This window comes from Carassius gibelio, chromosome A14, assembly GCF_023724105.1.
Source record: "Carassius gibelio isolate Cgi1373 ecotype wild population from Czech Republic chromosome A14, carGib1.2-hapl.c, whole genome shotgun sequence".
NCBI classification, from domain to species: Eukaryota; Metazoa; Chordata; class Actinopteri; order Cypriniformes; family Cyprinidae; genus Carassius; species Carassius gibelio.
Window position 1 is genome coordinate 2922432 of NC_068384.1, and position 23172 is coordinate 2945603.

Consider the following 23172-nt stretch of genomic DNA (forward strand, 5'->3'; position numbering starts at 1 on the left):
TGCCTTGACTAACAAGTTCACCATCCTTCCCCCCCCTTCTCGTTCCGTGAACCTCTGGAGTTGTGAGTTTAGACTTTTTTTTTTTTTTTTTTACTGTTCCTGTGGTGTTGAGCAGCTACAATTCATTTGAATCCTATAATTTTATATTATAATTTATTTAAAGTGAATAAATTGTAATGAAAAATAAATAAAATTAAATAGATAAAGTAAATCATAAAAAAGTCGTAAATTAAAAAAAGTGGAAGTGCATTTGTCAATTCTGTCATGAGCATACATCAGCAATTACACATGTTTAGGGGAATAGGGCATTATTAATATACCATGTAAGGTGGTATGTGCTAGAAATGGGTAAACCACTATCAGTGAGTCTGCCCATGGGGTGGGGGCACCGCTGTGCAAGGCAGTGTCCCACATTGTCCCTCCGAAACATACCCATTGTCACCCCTTGGGCTTATTAGCAGGTGGTCATCCTAATTTGAGCGCACACTCTCACCTTCAAAAATACGCTAGGTGCATAGCAAAGTAGCACGAAGAGTGGGGGGGCCACTGCCGATTTCAACTAAGGCCCAAGGCCAGCATAACAAAAACGGCCTCGTGCATCATCACGAAACCTTATCAATTGCACGTGTTTTAAGCCATGCCCATTTAAACATTCAAAACAGTTTAAAGCATTCAAGCACGTAACTGAAATTATTATTTTTTTTTATTAAATTGAAAAAAAAAAAAAATATATATATATATATAAACCTGAATTTAGGAAAAAATAAGATTTCATCGGGCCCTAACTGTCCCTCAGCCTTGCTGTGCCCCCCAGTTTGGAAATCAATTAATACTGGTTTGGGAATGAATCATGTTTATTGTATGTATTTTTTTTATTAAAGTGGAAATCAATGTTTTAAAATTGAATTAAATGGAATTAAAATAGAATTAATGGAATTGTTACAGACATGCAGCTTTTTTACTTCAAAAGATGTTAACTGATGAACTGGAGTTGTGTGGATTGTTTTGATGTTTTCACCAGCTGTTTGTACTCATTCTTATGGCACCCATTCACTGCAGAGAATTCTTTGGTGAGCAAGTGATGTAATGCTAAATTTCTCCAAATCCATTCAGAAGAAACACATAATCAGCCCTTAAAGCAGTTGGTGGTCCATGATGATGAACTCTTTGCTGTGTGTTCATTGATGCTGCTCTCATTTCCCCTGAAAGGTACCCATTAAATCTTAGTAGCTGCTCGCAATTCCACAGATGTTCATGTTTGTCTACATTAAATTATTGTTTAGTGACCCATAAAGTATATGCAGACTAATTGAAGTTGCACTGAGGAACAGTTTAATGTCACCTTGGGCTTGCCTTCATTGTCTTTACATCATGAATGTATGTGCAAGGCCTAGACAATGTCTCCATTGTGTTTATCCATTGTAGGCCCAGTGTTCATTTGCTTGCCATGTGTCACAGAGCCCACAGCGTGAGGTTCAGAGTATGACTAAGATGGTGTTTGCATATTCAATGAGTCTGACGGACTATTGTCTGAGTGCTCTTCAGCACATCTCTACTCTTCGTAGGTCATCCTGAGCTTCAGATGAAATATTAAGAAAGGACGGGGAAAAAAAGACAATACTAAATTCATTTCACAGCAAATTTATTTAAATGTTAGCATGTGCTTTAATGAAGCATTTTGTGCAGGTGTATGTGGTACTTTCACTTCAGCAAAGATTACCCAGCCTCAGTAGTTGCAGTAGAAAAGCTCAAGCTATTTTAATCCAGGGATGTGCAAAACTGCACATTTTTTAAATTGGCTGCTTGGTCTGAAATAGCTAGTCAATTACATAATATTAATATAATAATATTTATAAACATAATAATTTAATAAAATGCACCTTGATTTTACATATCAGTTATTGGACACAATATAATTCAGTACCGGTTGATCTCTGAATAGGAGTTATTTTCCTTCATTGCCTGTGTAAATGTAGCTGATTGTTTGAAGTGCTCTGACTGTTGTGTAGTGGCAGTACGTCGCAGAGATGCAGGTAATGTCCTGCATCTGAGGATTGCACTGTCAAGAGTGTCACTCAGCAACAGCAGCTATGCAATTTCCAAGCAGAGGAGGACTTTTGAAGTCATTTCATGCTGTTCTTATGTTTTACCTCTCTTGTCAAGATGTGAATTGGTAGTCTTTATTTAGAAGCCTGCAGTCTGATGGCTCAGACATATCCTCCTCCTCCATCCGTCTCCTGAACACTGGTTATTCTGCAGTGCTAATTCTTCAGACCCTGACCTGCCACAGTTTTTGTGCTCTTTTATGCAGTATATAGGCTTGTATTCAAATTAAGTACGGTCCACTGTTGCACATATGCTTCTAAATCGATAAAGAAACATCTGTATAGATACCTGTATAATCAAGTGGTATGAAATAATATGTTGTCGTACGGATGCACCAAACACAGCCATAGCTCCCACTGTAGCACATGCCAAACTCTGTGCACAAGCATCCCTCCAGAAAGTCTTATGTCTTGTCTTGATTTTTAACCATACAGACATCACATGCTCCTTCATCACCAGAACAACAAAAACCTTCTCTTTTTCTCTCTCTCTGACACTGTGTTGAGGGAAAGAACTGTTACAAAGGCACACAGACTTGTTGGTCACGTTTTATTTCTTTCTTATATATATTTATATATTTCTTCGTCCTCTCCTGCCTGCCACAAGACTGCCGAAGAGCATTTCAAATGAAGTCAGGTCAGATTTTAAATGTTGACTCCAACAATTTGTACATGACTCAGAAAGTAACACGCCATCCAGATGAGCAGTCAGAAGCAGACTAGTTATTTATGCTATAATTTTAAATCTGTTTCACAGGATCAAACATTGCTATGGCAAGTCTCTTTAAAATGAATTCTCAATGAACTACTTTTTTCTTGTTGCCTCTTTCCTATTCTTCCTTGCTTAAGTGATACCAATTTTAATGTGCATTTCGTCTCATTGCATTTCCAGCTGCAGCTGCGCAGGCGCAGGCAGAGGAACGGCGCAACCAGGCAGGGAACAGCCCAACACCAGCAGCTTCAGCCGGCACAGTGAAGACCCAAACCAGGCCAGGTAACAAACGATGATCTCAGATCTCAGTCTGTCAGTCACTGCAGGGATTCACAAGGTTTTTTAATTTTTTTTCTGAAGGTCCAATTGTGCAAGTAGTTTAGATTTTTACACTGAAACAAAATTAATTATTATAAAGTAGTGTACATTTATTTGTTAAGGTGGCTCTTTCATCGAATCACAATGTACTTTCTTTTTTTTTTTTTTATAAAAAACAAAAAAACAAAACGGTTTGCACCAAACCAATAAACAAAGATTACATTTTTTGTTTTGTTTAATTTTTCCTGTAGTCTTGCTTTGGTTAGTTAAGTAACATGCTGTCACGTGACCATTGCAGCACTTCCTGTAGCATGTCCTCACACACGTCCATGACTCATTGTCAATAATGTATCAGGTGTGGTGAGCTCATAGCTCAATCTGTAACCTGAGCCTCATATAGGTCCATGTGAAAGGATTATCTGCGCAACAGATACTAGTGCAATCTACCGAGTGCCTTTTCATAGCACAGGAAGTGTTCAAATTTCAACTGATACACTGACATTGTGTTCTGTGTTCTTAGTCATAGATGGGGCAGCCTTGAGGATAGACGACAAACTCAGAGTGGCCAAAGAGAGGAGAGAAGAGCAGGAAAAGCAACATGGTGACAAAGCAAACAAATTCACACAACAGGTGTTGGTAACTTTAGATGAGTATATAACCATTGTCTTGCATAAGGATAATAATTGGTACACAGGTGATGAGGAAAAGAAATAACACAAGTCAAAGAGAACAGTAACACTATGTTTACAAAACAGTGAGGCAGTCATTTGCATAATTTATTCATGCTAAGGTGGATGCTGGGAAACAATTCAGCATACATTGAATATCATAGTGTACACTGCATTATTTTGTGTAGCAATGCAACACAAAGTGATAAAAAATGAAAAAGGCCCTTCGTGTCAAGAAGTTTGCCAACCCCTGCACAGAGTTAGACAGTTCATTCTCTTACATTGTAACAAATCGTACAAACACACCTGCTAACACACCCTGTTTGGCCCTTTCAGCGGCCCGTGAGACTCAGCTCCTGGAGCGAGAGCGTAAGACCCGGCTGCAGGTGGAGAGACAAATGGAGGAGAGACAGAAGAAGCTGGAAGAGCAGCGCAGGAAGGAGGAACAGAGGAGAGCTGCAGTGGAGGAGAAAAGGAAACAGAAATTAGAGGAAGAAAAGGTAAGCTGTTTTTTAATAGGGTCTTAAACCTTACTCTTTGTAAAACACACAAACCGAATCAAACTACCATTCAAAAGGTTTACCTCCTGCTGCAATATGAAATTTCCTTTTAAATATTAAAATGCCCTTTAGAGACTGTTCCTAAAGGCTGTATAATCCCTTACACACAGAGTATAATATTTGCAGATTATTATTACCATGCATAATGTCAAGTCTGAACCTAAACCAGCCTAATTATACTGGACTCCCTTAAGCTTAGCTAGTTGTTTAGACAACCCACCAACCAGTCTGTTTTGGGAAATGTGTGTTTTTGCTCATCCCTACAGTCAACCGACCTCGTTTGTCTCTTCACTGACAAGATGGGCAGTTTGACGGTATATATTGTTACCGCGAAATAAAGTGATTTTCCTATATCATGTACTCAGTGCAAATATATCTGCGTAACACAGTACTGCTTAAACGTTTTACACCTTTTGAGTGATAAGGAAACATGCATCAATGAGAAAATATAGAGTGGGACACACTTGGTAGAGTTATTAATTGCAGTAAGCAGTGGAAAAGAACTCAATGTGATGCTTGTCTGATTGACACACAGCCGAAGCGTGTGCACTGAAAGCCCCTCTCTTGACAGCATGTGATCGCTAAAACAAATCTCTTTCGTGTTTAATGTGCTTGAATGGTCAAATACACTCACAGTAACGTCATAATGCCCGTCGTGTGGAGTATTTAAGTAAACACTGTCGGTTGTATGTTAAATAAATGTAAAACAGTTGGGTGAAAACCAGATGAGCTTCAGTATATTGGATCCGTGCTGTCAGTCTTAAAGGGACAGCAGCCTTATTTACCTGCTGCTGTCTGTCATTATTAATGTTAAGCATGTTTGATTGATACAGTGAAGACAATGCAGTGTTTTATTTATACATCTTATGCAATTTCTGTAATATTTCCTACAAGTTAAGTAAACCTAGCCTAGTGTAGCTGATGTTTATTTCATAATAATTATTTCTGTTGTGCTTGTTATTAGCTTATTTTTTTAATTTTAAAAAACAAAAAGTAAATAAAAATAGCTATATCGAGGTACATATCGTTATCATGAAATGAAATTTTCTCATACGGTGAAATAAGATGTTGGTGATATCACCCTGCTTCTTATTGGGGTAATTCATTAACACTCTTTCATCTATAACATCATGAACACCCTTTTATGAGAAAATGGATGAAATGAAACGGGTGATTTTGTTAGTCTTAGGCCGGTGACACACTGGCTGCGTGCCGTGAGCGTCGCGTGTCTGAAGCATCCCAGAAGCGTGGTGGGTTCTGTGTCTTTACACACCAGAAGCATGCCTGACGCGGCGCTGCCGCGCTGCTGCTGTAGAGGGAGACCGTTGACAGACCAGGCTCATGTCTTCATTACAACAATATATACTTTTTTTTTTACACACCTACACCTACAATAAATAGATTATTTTTGACAGGTGCAATATTTGAAAATCGATAATTATTTTTTTATTTTTTTAATTACATTTATATCTGAATTTATGTCAACCTATAGACTTTCAAATATCAAAATATCAGGTATTCATATGTATTTGTGTACAAAATGACATTTAAACACATTTTCCTATTATATTTTACCTGGAAAAGCTTCCAACACGCGCGCGTGTCGCGGTAAAAATAGGCGTCGGTTCTATTTCTAGCAAGCAATCGTTTTCCGCGCGGCTCGGGCCGCGCCTGAGACGCGCGTCTCACGCAGGCAGTCTGTAAGGTCTAACCTGTTAACATGGGAGCCGAATTAAAAACCGACACGCCACGCAGCTGAGACGCTTGCGCCACGCATCCAGTGTGTCGCCGGCCTTACAGTCATGCAGCAGGAGTCATGTTTGTCAGTACCTGACATGCAAACGAGCCTAGAATCATGGACTTTGTTTTAGTATTGACACCCACACCTTTTCCACGGTCCACTGCTGCACAGCTCAGAGGATGTATCATGGCTTTATTTGTCTAACAAAGTGTGTGTGTGTGTGTGTGTGTAGGAGCACTATGAGGCCGTGATGAGACGTACTCTGGAGCGCAGCCAGCGAGTAGAGAGTAGAGAGAGACAGAAGAGATGGTCCTGGGGTGGACTTTCAGACTCTGACAACAAAAATGGTATGAGTGCTTTTTCTAAATGTCAAAACATCAGAAGCACTTGCTAATATATTCAACAGCTTTTCCTTATAAAACTTGAACAGCTTCTTTCACTGATTGTCCCGTAGTCTGCCCAAGTGCGTTATGACTCTATGAATAATCATCTTCTTTTGACAATCCTGATTGCGGTTATTTGGTGTTAAAGGCGTAGTGTGTTGTTTGTGCACCGCTTTACTATAATGACTCTAGACACTAGATGTATGATTGTTATCACACAGTTTCTTGAAACCCACATATGCCACTAGTCAGCAAAACAGGTAGTCCCTCCCCAGTTAATCCTACTGTTGCTGGATGTTTTTTTTAATTGAGCCACAGTGTTTTGAACTGAGATAGCAGAAACAATTTCCCAAACATACCAAAAATGACACACTTTACCTTTAACAAGTCATGTTTGTTTGTTGGTGGTTGTATGCAACACCACTCAGGGATGGAAATCTAATGTTGTCAGCTGTGTTTTTCCACCTCTCACATTCCCCTTGGGGAGAGAGTTTCCAATAGCGACCTGTCTGTCCCTGCCCCTCCCACAGGACAGACTGACACTGGCCCCGCCTCCTCCCCGATTGTTATAGTAATCTCCCCTGCTTCTCCAGCCACCAAGCAACCAAGGAATCAGACGTCACAAGGTGGTTTGTAGTTTGCCTGCCCATGGCACAAACTGCCCACTCCTCCCCTTCGATCATATGTGCACTAATCTGACTGGGGCTGAACTGGCTGGTTCTTATTCACTCATTAAGTTGTTTATAATAATATATTTTCTTCACTTGCCAGGGATTGTAACAAAGAGCATGTTCTCTGAAGCACTTACTGGGGATGTGTCACTTTGAGTTTAATTTAGATTTTTCCCTCCACTTTTTATCTAGATTTAATGTTCGTTTGAATATTTACTAACAGATTTATGCTTGACTTTTTAGACTAAGCTTGCCTTAGTTGGAACTTATGCATAATACTGATTATCTATCCTTTTCATGAATTTTAACTACTTAATACAAATTATAATTTATATATATATATATGTGTGTGTGTTTAGTCTATATAGAAATTTACATTTATTTATGTATTCATAATATTACATATATTTTCTAAATATTTGAATGTAACCGACATATAAGGCAGTCACGATTTCAGGTCTAGCTATTAAGTATGCTTTAATTTTTTTTATGTGCAGTTGTTACCTTTAAAATGTAATGAAGCCAGCATGTATGAGTGTAATTAACAATAGCTTAGCACGTGCTAACCCCTGTAACTAATTCCACTTCCCTGTCTGTCTCTGTGTGCATATTCACCCTCACCTGTAGACAAGCGCTCTTCCTCTACTACAAACCTGAAACAGACTGACTCAGTTATCAGCAAGCGTCTCTCCTCATCCTCAGCCACCCTCCTTAATTCTCCTGATAAAAGTAAGTGTCCTCCCTGCCCTCTCCTGCCCTTTTCTTATCCAGGTTGAACGCCATACTGCATGAGTTCTTTTGATACATCAATCACAAGTCATGTCTCACACAGGTGCCTCTCCCTTTGTTTTGCTTGATGATGTTATTTAAATGCAAATACAGCATTGTGTTTATTTGAATTGGCCGAAAGTGTTTTTGCCTTCTTGGCAGCGTATGGTTTTCGCAGATATGCCGTTTCTCTCCACAGTTTCCTTTTCCTCTAACAGCAGCAGCCAGCTATGACTCAAGACAGTTTCACACTAGTGTCTGTGTAGGAGTCTCCTCTTCAGTTCCTTCTCTGCAGGCACATTTTACTGTGGTGCCACACAAATGTTGAGGATATTAGATCACTTTTGTGTTGATGGTTTTATCTTTGAAGTCTGTCTTCAGTCCCTAATGAGAGAAACATACGTTTTTGATTCAGGAGTTTCCTCAGCTCTTTTTTGTCTCTCAGGTGCAAAGAGGAGAAGTTCGTCTTTGAACCGGTTGCCTAACAATGTTCCTCAGTCCTCTAAAGAAGTGCATAAGCAGCCTCAGGTGGAAAAGACAGGTGCCAGACTGCCAACATTACCCTTCTTTTGAAGGATTTGTTAACATTTTTTAATTCTGTCTTCATTTACACACACTATTGTCGTGTCCAACCTGAATGATTTTCTATTGTGAAACGCAAAATGAGTTATTTTGAAGAATTCACCAACTCTTTTTTTCCCATTCGTTTACAATGAATCTCAACTGTAATTTTCAAACAAAATCTCCATGAAAGTATCAGTAATTTATCTTAATTTCTTCTTTTGTGTTCCAAACTACTGTTGAACAGTAAGTAAAATGATTACAGAATATTTATTTTTTAATTAACTATCCCTTTAACATTGTTTCTGCACACTTAAAGGGGACATTAACTATGTTTTGTATTATTTTGTACTGTTCTCCACTTGTAATGTTATCAAGATTTTTACATTACTTCTAAATTTTGATGTTTTTTTAATTTATAACTTTGGCAGACTGGCTTCAATATAAGCTGTTTTTAGACTAACAAGAAAGTTTTGAGCTCTGAAACTTGCAGGATGTTTTTATAGTACAGTGACCTCTATATGTCAAAAGATCAAGGGACATTTTCATTTCTCAGTTCATGACAGAACTGGAGAACAATGATGAACAATCACAAGGTCTCATAAAATATTTGTATTAAATAAATAGCGTGAGCCTTTATTTGCCTACTTTAGCAGGTTAACCAGTGTCATTCTAAAAATCTAGTTTCAATGTAAATAAGCATTTAAATGTATACAGGGAGCTTACACAGGCATTCGCAAGCATGCAACAAATGCAATTCTCCATATTAGAATTCAACTGAAAACTACTATAAATGCAACCACAATTATAAAGCAGAGTCTGGCTGCATTGTTCTCATCAGAATATAAATTTCCTCATTCACTGCAAGTGGCACGCATAAGCTTAGACACAGAAAAGTCCTTGCTTCCTGAATGATTTTAACACCACCCTGTCCACTTTGTCTGTAGGCCCAATCCTGAAGAAGCGAAGCTCCTCCCTCTCTCGAGTAGGGGCTAAAACGCAGCCTGTCACCAAACCAGAGAAATCCCCAGCAGATCAATCAGGTGCTTAAATCCCAACTGGGACATTTTCGCCGTGCCTGTTCGCCACTTACTAATAAATAAGTGCAAACTGCGTTCACGTCTATGGTCCGCTTTGCTTTTGTTTAATCTGCAGCCAACAGAACATGACATTGGTGTAATAAGGGATGTTGGGGGGGAGGGGGGCATGGGCATGTGCAGCGTCTCTCTTCCCTACATTCTTTGCTTGCCATTTCTTTTCACTCGTGCATCAGATCATCGTGCATTCATAAAAATAACAATCTGCTAAAATCTATGATATTTTGTTCACATGTCGGTTGGTGTTTGCTGCTGCTTTGAGTTCGTCTTAACCTCACCTTGTTGCTTTTTCTTTCTCTCAAGGACCTCGACTGACTTACTCACCAGGAATGAGCTCTTTGTGTATGCTAATGCAATGTGTTTTCTTTGTGTGAACATTGAGGTTTTTCTTCCTAAATGACATTAACCAAGGAGTTTGGCCCCTGGTGCCTTGGCTGTTTTCAGTGCTCAAGTGTTTCTAATGTCATTCCAGGCTTACATACACAGAATGCTGAGTAGATTTATAGGAACGCTGTATTTATTTCTAGAGACTGGTTTGCTCTTGAAAATTAAATGACCTCTTGAATTGTGTTGTAATAGACAGTTTTAGAGTTTCACCCACACAGTACACACTTGTTCAGATTGATACCACTATTATCTATGCTGAGAGCCCTTCCTTATTATTCAACTCCCTTAACCACATCATCAAAAGCTTAACAGCCTCACCCCCTCTTTACAATTTGGACTGTATCAATACAGTGTCAAAGGGGAAAATAAAATAAATGGACCATTCAAGAGACATTGTTTTTACTCCTTCATTTTTCGGTTTTCCCCACTGTGGATTTGTAACTCTGATTACAAACATAGATCTCATGACTACAAGAGCTTTTTTGCCCCATTAGCATGTCCTGCTACAGTTTTGCAGTGTAAAATCTGTATCGAATTAATTCAGTTTCAGCTGAATTACATTCTGCAAAACTGCAGTAGAGACCAGACTATGTTCAAAGGCAGACCTGTAATCTGTTTCTTAATTTAATACTAACATAAATTCGATCTATACCTCAAATTAAAAATGCTTAACTCTTGTCTAATGGGTCCCAAAAATGCTCTTCCAGTTACTCTTTTAGTCCTGGCTTTATGTGTCACCTATGTTTTCACCTTCACTTCCACAGCCCTGGTCCTGCTCCCAATCACCTCCCTCTTATCTCACTTATATTATTTTTGTCTAACCAGCAATGAGTCACAATTGACATCCACTGTTTACATTTAAAGTACTTTTCTATTAGTTTTTTGTGTTGATTCTTGCATTTTAACTCACATTGGTGTCATTCCCCTCTCCTTCCTCTTGTGTTTATTCCTCAACCTATCTCTTTTCTTTTCTCTTTTTCTGTTTTTGGTGTCTGTACGGGCACACCGTGTCTATAGCTCGCCGCTTGTTGGCTGCCCCCGTGGATAGCAGTGTCCTCAGTCGGCTGCTCACACCCACCCAGGCCTCGCTAGCTAGAAGCAAGAGTGCTGCGGCCCTGTCCGCCGAAGGAGGAGACACCCAAGGTAACACTAGAGAGAGGGAGGCCCAGCTCGTATCAGAACCTTCCACTTCTGTGTAGAATAGATGTAAGGCGCTTGGCAGGGGTGCTTGGTTGGCGTGTTGTATTGGGCATGCTGGAGTCCTTTGAAGTGGCTTGAATCACATTTGAATTCTACATGCATTGAGACAAATTTAGCAGTGTTTGATTTTCAAGCTTAGCAGTCTTTTCTAGGAATGCACAGAAATTGTTTTGTCTTTGAACTTTTCACCAGAATGCCATTAATGTTTCATAACTGTTTTTAGCCAAAAGCTCAATTTTAACAGAAACGGTTGCGTTAACTAAAGCAGAGTGCACTTGAATTGTTCCAGGTTTAATTGGATTAAAATGCAGTCATCATCTTAAAGATATTATCAGAAATGAGCTAGCATTTACAGTTCAGTTCAGTTCTCCGTGTGACTCGCATGGAGAAATCCTGTGACGGAATGGACAAAGACCTCTTTACACGTGTACATAGATCAGTTTGCCTCATAAAAAATCAAACTTCAGCCTACTTTCTCATTTAAGGAAAGCAACACAAACCTGTGTAAAATGTCATTTGTGTATACATTACAACATTATGCATATCATCTGTATTCATCGGCATTATGTATATGGTCACTAGCAGAAATGTGGCCAAATCATTTTTCACCAGCGTACACAGTACTTTTTTACATTTTAATTTCAGTGCATCACTAGTCTTTAACCTGCTGTTATTCTTTAAAATACACATTCACACATCAACATTTGCAAGGTGCTCCATTGCTATTGCTAAGGGATCTTTTGTAAGCTTATTAGCCGAGCAGTTCTGTGTCTGACAGGGAATGAGTGGATTGAATCTGTGCCCTGCTATTGTTACTTCAATCCTCAGATGATCCACACAGAGCAGCTCTCGGCCCTGCAGACCAGCAGCGTCACCCTAAACATATTATCTTCAGTTTCCAAATCTACCAAAATCACTTAGGATTCCTAACAACACAACCTTTGAAGGCTAAGTGCATACTGGATATGTAACTTGTTTGACAGGGTTTGTTGTTGACATGATGCTATCAGCATAACTGAGTCCGATAGTATCTGAACTGCCTTATTGGTTTCTTAAAATAGACCGAGATGATTATGAATCATCAGCTTATGGATCAATTACATGTATAGGCTTTCCATGATGATAATAGTCATGGTTAACTATGGTGTGCTGAGATTAGCACAGAAATCCCACTGTCATAGCATACCCAATCCTTAGGTCAGCTCTTACCGCTCACCTCACTTCACCTCCACCAACAGATCCCGGGCTTCCCCTGATTGAATACCAATCTCTATAGAGCCCAGCCACAGTCATCTTTAGGTTCTTCAGTGGCAACCACATTTTCATTGTCTTTGGTTCTAAAAGTATTTTTCCCATTCATTTACTTCATAGGGATTTTTTTAAGCCCTAATCTATATTAAAGCTAAACTAAATTTACCAGCCTCAAGATGAAGCACATTACAAACTTTGATTTGAAGCTAAAAAAATATTTGAAAAAAAAAAACAAAGGTCTGAGAAATCATCTGAAGAAATTATGGTTTAATATGAAATAATTCACCTATTATCAGTAATAATGCTTTTGGGGTAGTTTACATTTCAATGGTTACAGTGGCTTCTCTGGCTGTTTGATTATGGTTCAAGAGTTGTGTAGTTGTTCATTGCGAATTTAGCAGTTAAAGAAATTAAAAAAGCAGAATTAATTCTGCAGAAAGCTACTATTGCTAATCCTTAAAGCTTCTTTATGGAGAAATGAATAGGGATTTTACTTTGGGAGCAGACTGTAGGATGTGCTGCAGGACGTGATTTTGTTTGTTTGTTTCTAATTTTGTTTAAGCTGAAACCAGCCTGTTGTAGGCATTACGTCTGCATGGTTATATCACTAAAACTGCCTTTTGACTATCTTCAACAAATGCCAGACCGCAAGCCTTTCATTTCCAGTGGAAAGAGGTATAGGAGATGCGTGGTGTTCCTATTATGTAGAATTTTCAGATCCGATTTAAGCTTCAGATGCATTTAAATATTTGAACTTTTTTGGGGGGGGTAAAAAAAAGTTAAAATTACCATACATTTTTCCACTAAAACATTATTCTTTAAACTCAAATTTCTGTAAAATGGGCAGGTATAAAGAATTCAGTTTGAACTATTTGATGTTTTTTTTGTGTGTGTGTGGATATATTCATATATTCATACATTCATTATTCATTAATTTGTGTGTAAGGGTAATGGCTGCTTCACCACCAATTTAAAAGTTCTGTATGACCTTTCACTAAATGCAACGAAATGCGACAATCATATGCAAATGTCAGAGATAGTGGAAAGGCAGTTTCAGAGTTGGCATGGAGTATTTTTATATTATTTGATGTCCCTGTTGTGGATGTAAGGGGAAATTGAGTGAGTGAATGTTCTTTAATTATTGATAATTAATCTGACTAAAATTACACGCTAAGGTGCTTGCTTGGTGCCAATAAAAGTGTGCTTCAGCATATTGGTGACCAGTAAGTGTTGTCTATCCAGAATGTTGTCTGTTTCTCTCTGTCTCACACCCACCAACCCACCAATCAAACCCAGTCTGCCTGAGGCCATCATTGCTATCAGCAACAGTTCCCTGTCAACCAATTTGACTGATCTAACACACCAATGTTTTGTGCTGTTATCATCCCTTCTCTATTTCTCTTTATATCTCCCTCTTTCTGTCCCTTTCTCTACCTCTGCTTTGCTCACCCACTCGGCTGCTTGTGACGTCCCTTCCCTGCTGTCCCTGGCTGTGCACCACTGACTGTGTCCTTTACCAGAGTCTCACCTGTGTCCTCGTTCAGCATCTGCCAGCCCCTTGCAGCCCCCACCAGGACCCCTACGCAGTCGCAGCAGCGATCGAAAAAAAGGCCCTCCAGCTTCTTTGTCTGCAGATGGCATTTCCAGTATGATGCAGGTGAGCAGATGCTGCATGTGAACTTCCACATTCAATTTAGTTTCTTGAATGGATTGTAGTTGATCCATGTAGACCAGGCACCACGGTTTGACACATGATCTGCAGATTAATTGCAATATTTAACCATACAGTGGGTACGGAAAGTATTCAGACCCCTTACATTTTTCACTCTTTGTAGCCATTTGCTAAAATCTTTTAAGTTCATTTTTTATCCTCATTATTGTACACACAGCACCCCAAATTTAAAGAAAAACACAGAATTGTTGACAGATTTATTAAAAAAGAAAAACTGAAAAATCACATGGTCCTAAGTATTCAGACCCTTTGTTGTGACACTCATATATTTAACTCAGGTGCTGTCTATTTTTTTTACACAGGCCTATCTAAAGGGTTAATGGTCCCACTGAGTGATCAACTGTAAAAATAACAAATTTTACCTCTTCCCAAAAGAGAAAACCAAAAACAATCAAGAATGCATGATTATATGGTGTCATGGCTTTGCAATCAAAAATGTCATTATAATGGAAGTCAATGGGGCAAAAACAGCCACCAACAACAAAAATGAAATCTAATGCTGCATAAAAACTAAAAATGCATCAAAGCCAATGCTGCTACTAATCTTTGACATGTCCAAGACTGTTATAAAAAGTAAGAAAAAAAAAAATCCAGCCACAATTACTTTTATGGTGAAAATAAGTCATTTTGTGTGTTTTCCCCCCCAAATCAGTGACATCATTTATGAACTTGGCAATTAAAGAGTTAAAATCTTGGACTTTTTAAAAAAAAAAATTTTTTGGGTGAAATCTTTTAATCATGCTTTTTACAATCATTTTACAGTTTAATAGTTTATTATCGACAGTTCTCTACACCACTCGTATGGTATACATTTTAATTTGTGCCGGCCTTAAAAAAGGTCTTAAAAAGTCTTAAATTTGAGCTTAAAAATCCTGCAACAACCCTGAATGATCCGTTCTTGACTTAAAAAAACGTAATATGATCTGAACCATGAGTTTTGTGATCCGTTGAACCACTAATTCTTACTGAATGGATTATTCATTAATTTGTTAGTATTTTTTTTGACCCCAAACTTTTGAATTATGCATTATGTAACAGTAGTATACTTCATAATGCAAAAAAACAATGTGTGCTGGTTTTTGTTTTCACGTGTAAGGAAAAGAAATTTCCAGAGCATCTGCAGTCTCATTACCAGGATAAGCTTAACGGAACTACAGTACCTATGTGTTATCGGTTTCTTCCTTAGTTGAAATGCCTTAAAACAATACACACCCATTCAGACATTTGTATGTTCGTATGTTGTGGTTTGCTTTGCAAAACAGCTTGGTTTTATCCCTGAGGTTAATCAGTGAGCTGTTCGATCTGAATAACACTATCTGATCCAGGCTTAAGACCGCGCCAGCAGCAGCGAGTGCTGGAGAGACAGGGATCTGGGTTACATCAGTCATTTTTTGACAAAGTGCCGAACTGTTCATTTTAAACTATTGATTCCCAATGATTGAAGTCAGAATACCAACCATAGAAGGATGGCATTCGGACACGTTTTAACAACACAGGAAATCAAGTGTGTGTGTAGCTATAAGCACTTGCATGGAGTACAATTTTTCATTCAGTAATGAAAGATGGTCCAATCTTATTAGAATTATGAAGTCTTTTTATTTTACCCAATGTTAGCATGTACTATGTAAGTTTGGAGCTGGTAACATTTTTGCAAGTATTTTTTTTAAAGAAATCTCTTAAGCTTAATGAGGCTGCGTTTATTTGATCAGAAATAAAGTAAAAATATTGTGAAATGTTACCCTTTAAAAAGAACTGTTTAGATGTAATTTATTTCTGTGATCCCAAAGCTGAACTTACAGTAGCCATTACCTTCATCTTCAGCATCAGAAATAATTTCTTGTGTGCTGATTTGGTGCAAGACAAACATTTATCAATGTTGAAAACAGTTTTGCTGCTTAATATTTTCTGGAAATCTTGAGATTTTTTTTTTTTTGAAAGAAAAGTATTTATTTGAAATTGGAATTGTTTGTTATTGTACTAAATAATTATATAATTGTTCTTATTATAAATTTATGTACTACAGTGTGCTAGTCAGACCCCAAACAGAGTTTTTAGAGGTATTCAAGCTCTTAACTTGCACAGACTTTTATAAAGCTGTTAAAAAAGCACTATATGAATAAAGGTGGCTTGCCTTGATTTGACTTGACGGAATCTCAGACTTCACATAAACAGATCTATAAATAATCAGATTTAGAAATGCCCACTTCAGTGATTCATTCAGACATGCATTTAATTCGAAGTGCTGCCCTACATGTAATGAATGCTAACCGAGCTTGAGTGTGTGTCCCAAAGAAAGAGTAAGCAAAAGAGAGCTTGCACTGTTTATCCACTGGAGGATTGTGAATTGAAACTGACATGTTTCCGTCTGATGGTCATACTGTACTCTAGCTTCACCAGTGGCTTTACCTCTCTGTATCTGATCTGCTTGATGCTCATTTGGAGAGATGCCTAGAGTTAGAGATGAAAACATGGTGTACTCACTGCTAGCTGTTGTGATCATGTGGACAGGGTATCCGGTAAAAGTCTTTTTCAGATTGATGAGAACAGTAAAATCACAGCAGCAATGGTGTGATATTAACACTATGCTTTGATTGATCACTACATAGCGTTAATTTGTGGAGTGAATTTTTATATATGAGGCTCTTCCATTTGATCCAAAAGTTTGAGACAGCATTGAAAATTTGGGATTCATAATCTAATTTAAATTGTCAAGATCATTGGTTCATAGTGTTTATTATTATATTTTTTTGCATTTGTAAATACAGCAAGCTGAGAAGGAGAAACGCTTCACGTCACCAGTAGGAAAACGCCCTGCCTCACCCTCTAGTCGTCATCGATCCCCGTCTCCTTCTCCCATTGCTAACACCACTACAAGAGCGCCCTCACCTGGAGCAGCCAGGTAAGACCCGTGAGATTAGGTTTAGCCTGCAGTGGTTTCACTCTAAACTGATTTTAAACCTTTACAGTCTGCTGCTCAAATTGCATATCCCACTGTCTGTAGTCCGATGTGTATAAGCCTACCTTTTTAACTTATTTTCTATGTTTGTGTCCTTCAGGCAGAGTCCACGCTTCCGCACTCCTTCCCCAAGTGGTTCGAAACAGCGGCCTCCATCCCCTCAGCCCTCTGCCACATCCAAACCTCCACCCATCCAGAAACCAGCTCTCACCCCCACCGGCCCACCCACCCTTCGCAAGAGGGACTCCAAGCCAAAGGAAGTGTCTCCCATGATGCCCGTCACCCCACAGTCTCCAGAAACCAGCACGCCCAGCCCGGTACCCGCACCCAAGACCAAAGAGGGTGAGTGAACTCAAAAAACGTAATATTAATGGTAATACCTGGGCAGCTTAGAAAGTTCTGAACATTACTATAGTCAATAGACTTTTAATTGACACAAACATTTATGTGTTTTGAGTGTTTCGGTGCATGGGCAGGCACTACTGAGTTCTTTTAGCATGATTTGTTTATTTCAGTTCTATGATTGGTTGAAATTTCTTTACAGAATCATGGGTAATATAGTTTTTCCACCAGGAATTTCACTGTTAAACATTTTTTTTTAATAGGTTGAAATAATGTTGTTTGACAGTGACAGCTTTAATGAAAGAACTCAACTAAATGTTCCTTTCAGCACATATAAAATCCTCTGCCAAGTCCTGCGGTCATGATGATGAAGCAGGTCATTTCTTTCCTCTTATTTAATAGGAAATAATCTTTGAAAATGATTCAGCTTTTTACTGCTTCCTGCCTTGCCAAGTGTCTGGCCAAAACAAAGCCTTTGATCTATTACAGCAGCAAACCAGCTCTGCTTGTGTAATGAACTGTCTTTAGATATCTTCTAACAAGGTCAGAAGCTGCTGGGGTAACTGGGGCTATTCGGGTTTATCCTCGAGACACAGTGCCCTCTGCTGGAAAATATATCTGTTATGCTTTTACTTGGAGAAAGACACTCCCCTGTATTTCAATGCATTTTATTGTGTAATACTATAGAAGAAAGTAATTAATAAACTATAAATAAAAGCAAAGATAATATTAATATGCATCAAGAATATATGTGTGTTTTCAGAATCCAGTTCCAAAGCAGCAATCGCAGGAACTAACTCCGCTGCAGAGGCTTCCAAGATCCTGGCGGAGAACCGGCGTCTGGTACGCGAGCAGAAAGAGAAAGAAGAGCAACTCCGCATACAGAGAGAAGAAGAGGAGAAGTGTGTTCATTTGATTAGCTTCAGTGTTGTTTCAACGTCAGGAACCTGCTTTGACACTTGTCAAGGAGTCTTTCTGCTTTAACTACTTCTGATTATACTTGGCAAATTATGTAATATACATTATGCTCTTAAACCTACAATTACTCAGAAGAATCCAAGCTAAAACACTGACATTAGTTTTTAATCATATTCATGTTGTCCTTGTTAGTAACGCAGGTTTGTTAAGCAGTCATTAAAGCTGAAGTTATCCTCAGCTTGTTGTGCTAAAACTACTTTTGAAGTGCCAGAGGTCCTGAGGTATGATGTCTCAACAGGCTGAGGAAAGAGGAGGAGAAGCGGCTGGCCGAGGAGGAGCGCTTGAGGCGTGTAGAGGAGGAGAAGAGGCTTGCGGAGGAGAGGAAGAGAGAAGAGGAGGTGCAGGCTCGTATAGCAGAGGAGGAGAGACAGCGAATGGAGCTGGAGGAGCAGCAAAGACAGGTTGAGCTAGAGAAAGAGGTGAGTTGACAATGCAATTGCATAGAAACCCTGATAAAGCTGTTCTGTTTGAATGATTGACTCATTGCTCATCCAATGGCAGCGAGAGGAGGCTGAAGCAAAGGCCCAAGAGGAAGCAGAAAGGCAGCGTCAAGAGAGAGAACGCATTATGCAGCAGAACCAACAGGAGCGCATGGAGAGAAAGAAGGTGAACACCATCACATGACACTGACATTTATACAGTTTGCATTGAAGTAAGCAGCTGTACATACAATTAGCTTCAGTGCTCTGTCTCCATCTGCAGAGAATTGAAGAAATTATGAAGAGGACCAGAAAAACAGACCAAATCGATTTTAGGGCAAGTTTACCAGCTTTAATTTTATAGTATTTCTTTTATAATATAGAATTGAGGCATGATGCATCTGCTTGTTATGTGTCATTTCCACTTCAAGGCAGTTACTTATGTTGTGTCTGTGTGTTCTTTCAGAGTAATGATGAGAGGGACATTCCTGATGAAAATGGAGAGGAGGCTGAGGACCAAATATACTGTGAAAATAAGGGTCTGTATCTTTATGCCAGAAGTGGCAGAATATTACATTGTCGGCAACAATAGTGAGTTTCTATGAAAGCAGATGACTGATGTTTCACTGACAAGCAAGTGACAAGTTGCTAGAGAACTGCTGAAATGAAACTGAACACCTGTTTTACACCATATTTACAAATAATTTACTAAGCAAATTTCAAAGGGCAGCCAACGCCAAAATCTCGAGATATCTCTAAATATTGATGAGATATATGCAACATATAACTGCACAATCCTAGGAAAGCTTCTGTTTTGATGAATCAGTTTATAAAGGCTTCTTGTAGCAAATCTGGTGAAATTAGTAGCACAGTGCATGTAGAGAATAAGGCAGCATTGAAGGGGTTAAAAACACTAGAACATGAGCTGCTTGTGTGTAAATGAACACAGTGTTGCACTTCACTCTGAACCTATAATTAGATCACAGTCTGTGCAGTTTGAAAATCACGCCAACACAACAATTTTATTTCGGTTTACTGTGTATCCCTAATGTATAACTGAATAATTCATCTGTCTCATTAAAATTTAGAGAACGAGGCTGTCGAGTCAGAGCAGAATGCCATGAAGACAGAGCCATCAGACTCTCAGAAGCATCAGTTACCTGTGGAGGAGCCAGTCAGCGAGCAAGAAGAGCCAGATGATAGTATGAACACACAAACAGATGTGGACAATAAAGAGAACAGCAATGGACCAGATACAGAGGATTTCTCAGGGGACCGGTACAAAAACGACATTATTTACTATAGTTTCATCTGGGTTACACTAGTGGTGCATAAAAGACATTCACCTTTTTACATTTTTGGTTTATTATCTCCAGCAGCCCCCCTCCCAAGTCTTGTCTGATGGAAGGCTTGGAGTTTGTGAACGAGGACTCTAAAGTGAACCTGGTGCCAGGGTTGAATGGTAAAGGAGGACCCTGGAGCTTTGAGGAGCTGATCGACCTGGGTGTTCATGCAAAGAGCAAACCCCTGATGGATGATGGGGGCCCTGAAGAGCCTAGAGTGGCCAGCTCCATTCATCCAGGCCTGCCTATTGAAGCTCTGTCTGGTAAGGGCTTTTCATTCTATCAAGTCTACTAAATGGTATCGTATTAGTTTATATTGATTTGAACTCACATGATTGACCTAATGCTTCTCTTGTTCTCTTAGAGATGTGAATGCAGTGGTCTGTTTAAGGCCTGCTGATTATTGCACTCCATGAGTCTCGTCCAGCTGAGCCTCAGTGTCAGCGCTCAGACTCGTCTGGACAGCCAGGGAAAGCACACAGCCTCTGCAGATAATAGATGGATAAAGCAAGAGAAAATAAAGACAAGTTGGAAGTAACAAGCTAAAGAAATGCTTCAGGGGTACATTATAGATTCCTTTAGTGTGCTTGTTTCGGCTTTACGTCTCTATAATATTGACATCAGGATTTGTTTGTTTTTTTCATGTATTTCTTAAATTTATTGTTTTTTGTTTTGTTGTTTCATCTTTTAAATATGGAGACAACTTATTTATTCATGTGGTTTCTCCACATTTAAATAGCTGCTTTCTTTTGACTGTTACCACGTGCACTTTTTTACTTAATTCCAGTGCAGGTGTTCACGTGGCGCATACAAATTCATTATAGCTTCAACTTAAGCGTTTTGTTGAATAATCTAGTTTGTTTAGTCAGTGTAAAGAGTTTTGAAAGAGGATACTCTCACATATCTTCAGCTGACAGCTCAGCATTGTGACCCAAACGGGAACCTGTCATTGAAACACGAGGTTAGACGAGCTGCTCGGCAACTCTCCAGTTCTGATGTGCTTTTATTGTGACCTCAGGATATTTTCCTCTAAGCTTCGGTTTCTCCTTTCCAGAAGCATAAACATCACCACTGTAGTGTTTAACAATATATCCGGTTGCAACAACTAAAGCATTCCTACCGTCTAAGGCTTGTAGATAGCATATCTAAATGTTTCATTAAAACCGTTTACCAGACTAATTCTACTTAAAATGGAGTACAAACATGTTCATACTGCCTTGAGCTCTGAAACTGAAGGATGATGGCGCTCAAAGCAGATTGAAGTAACACATGTTGCTTTTGTTTAATGAGGTTTTTATGTCGTTCATACCTGTTTTGTAGTAAATAGCTATATTGTCGATGTCCTGTTCTACCTGTACATAAATATAACTAGTTATCAAATATCTAATTTAAGTGATTCTCAATGTCTGTATGAATCTATCTGCTAGTACATTGCATAATATAACACAGAATTACTGTAACGCTTACTTGCACACTTTCCGCATGTTTCTATTCCCTTTGAAGAAACGTGTTCCAGTGGCTAAACTTGAATGATTTAATGTTTTCCAATGCCCAACGTCCCCTCAGGGTTATTCTTTACTATCAGGTCCTGATGTTTTTTCATGTATATACAGTTACTGTTAGTTTTCACATCCATCCATGGCCTAAATAACCACACTAAATTTAGTCTTCCATTTGAAAATGCACAATAAATATATTTAAAACTCTTCTAAGTATTATGTAAGTCAGTATTAGGATGTCTGGCTATACTTGTGGTTGGGAATAAAAACTAGGCAGCAGGTTAATGTGCTGTATAGTGTGCTACAACACTGTACTGTAAGATGAAGGCCAGATGTAACTAACTGCACACCAACTCTTTTTTTGAACCGAGTGTGAAGTGATGTGAGTTGGGGAAAAGAAAGTGGACTGAGGGTACAAGCAAAGTCAAAAAGGGTTTTTGATTATGAAGCTGCTTTGAAGTTGAACAGGGATCCATTGAGCATGTTGCCTCTCAGCGAGGTTGAGAATTACAATTTAAATGTGCAGCTATTTGCGAGGATATATGGGAAGTTCAAGTGATTTATGCACTAATGGTGAGGATTTGGCTATTGATTTAAATGTCCAGAATGTTGTGATGAATGATTGGTCTCCATATGCTTGAAGAGTTCAGATGGCTTTGTATACTGTAGTTGAGTTTACTTTGAAATATTATGTGCAGTAGTTTTACCAGTCAAAGGCCAGAAACCATTACATTTGTGGTTAACCAGTAAGTAAATGTCCTTATTTGTACACTTCCATCCACGTTTAGGAATACTTTAGATCACTCAATATGTATTTAATATTCTTCTGTTATTTTATCTGCATCGCTTTGTCATTTTTATCCTTCATTGTATAATAGTCACTTTTCAGAATTGCATTTTGACTCAGGCTCTTAAGTCTCCAGTGGAAAGTTGTTTGCAGAGGTTAGAAGTGACCAGCGCTTTGCATGAGACTTCTGTACATGAGTTTAGAGATCATTGTGATTTCCTCGGTTTTGGCCTTTTATACTCATAATACTTTGCATTTCCAAAATTGCTGCAGGTTGTGGTGTAGCTGATGCAGACCCAATCACTGTGGTTTGTATGTGTTAGTTGCGTTTGCTTTCGTGAGTCAGTGCAGATTTTGTTTCCACTAACTGGACTTTAAGAGCCCTTTGCGCTCCATATATCACAATTAAAACTCTTCTTTAATGTCATGTACTCATTACTGGTGTAGAATAGGACGGTGCCTTAGATGCAGAATGGGTTGTATTTTATTTTCATATATTAATACCTTAACGTGTCACGTGAGCTTACCTCGGCCATGACAATCACTCTACTCGACTTGGGTCATGAATGGGATCTGCAGTTGTTAGAGCAGGTTCTTGTCTTGAAATAGCCCTGACCACAAACTATATTTGTAAATATATCTAAAATGTACTTGAGAAATATAAATTGTTAAAATAAATTTTTGGAAGATAAGG

General features: G+C 38.7%; 1 protein-coding gene across 20 annotated transcripts in view; it reads left to right on the forward strand.

The window, feature by feature from the left end:
• The window catches only part of LOC128027252 (ensconsin), a 28533-nt gene extending 5363 nt beyond the window's left edge, over positions 1–23170 (forward strand). The window contains exons 2-21 of one of the 20 annotated variants that reach the window (XM_052614646.1): positions 2998–3099; positions 3656–3736; positions 4140–4303; positions 6337–6451; positions 7018–7113; positions 7786–7887; positions 8372–8467; positions 9435–9530; positions 10989–11114; positions 13943–14079; positions 16920–17053; positions 17211–17452; positions 18216–18354; positions 18669–18849; positions 18932–19036; positions 19133–19186; positions 19316–19388; positions 19938–20127; positions 20226–20455; positions 20557–23170. In XM_052614646.1, coding sequence (XP_052470606.1) covers positions 2998–3099; positions 3656–3736; positions 4140–4303; positions 6337–6451; positions 7018–7113; positions 7786–7887; positions 8372–8467; positions 9435–9530; positions 10989–11114; positions 13943–14079; positions 16920–17053; positions 17211–17452; positions 18216–18354; positions 18669–18849; positions 18932–19036; positions 19133–19186; positions 19316–19388; positions 19938–20127; positions 20226–20455; positions 20557–20564 — 2471 coding nt within the window. In that variant the 3' untranslated portion in view covers positions 20565–23170. Of the gene's footprint in view, positions 1–2997; positions 3100–3655; positions 3766–4139; positions 4304–6336; positions 6452–7017; positions 7114–7785; positions 7888–8371; positions 8468–9434; positions 9531–10988; positions 11115–13942; positions 14080–16919; positions 17054–17210; positions 17453–18215; positions 18355–18668; positions 18850–18931; positions 19037–19132; positions 19187–19315; positions 19389–19937; positions 20128–20225; positions 20456–20556 lie in introns of those variants that run through there. The other 19 variants (XM_052614648.1, XM_052614649.1, XM_052614653.1 and 16 more) reach the window with 19 other exon arrangements.
• Positions 23171–23172: the final 2 nt, after the last annotated feature.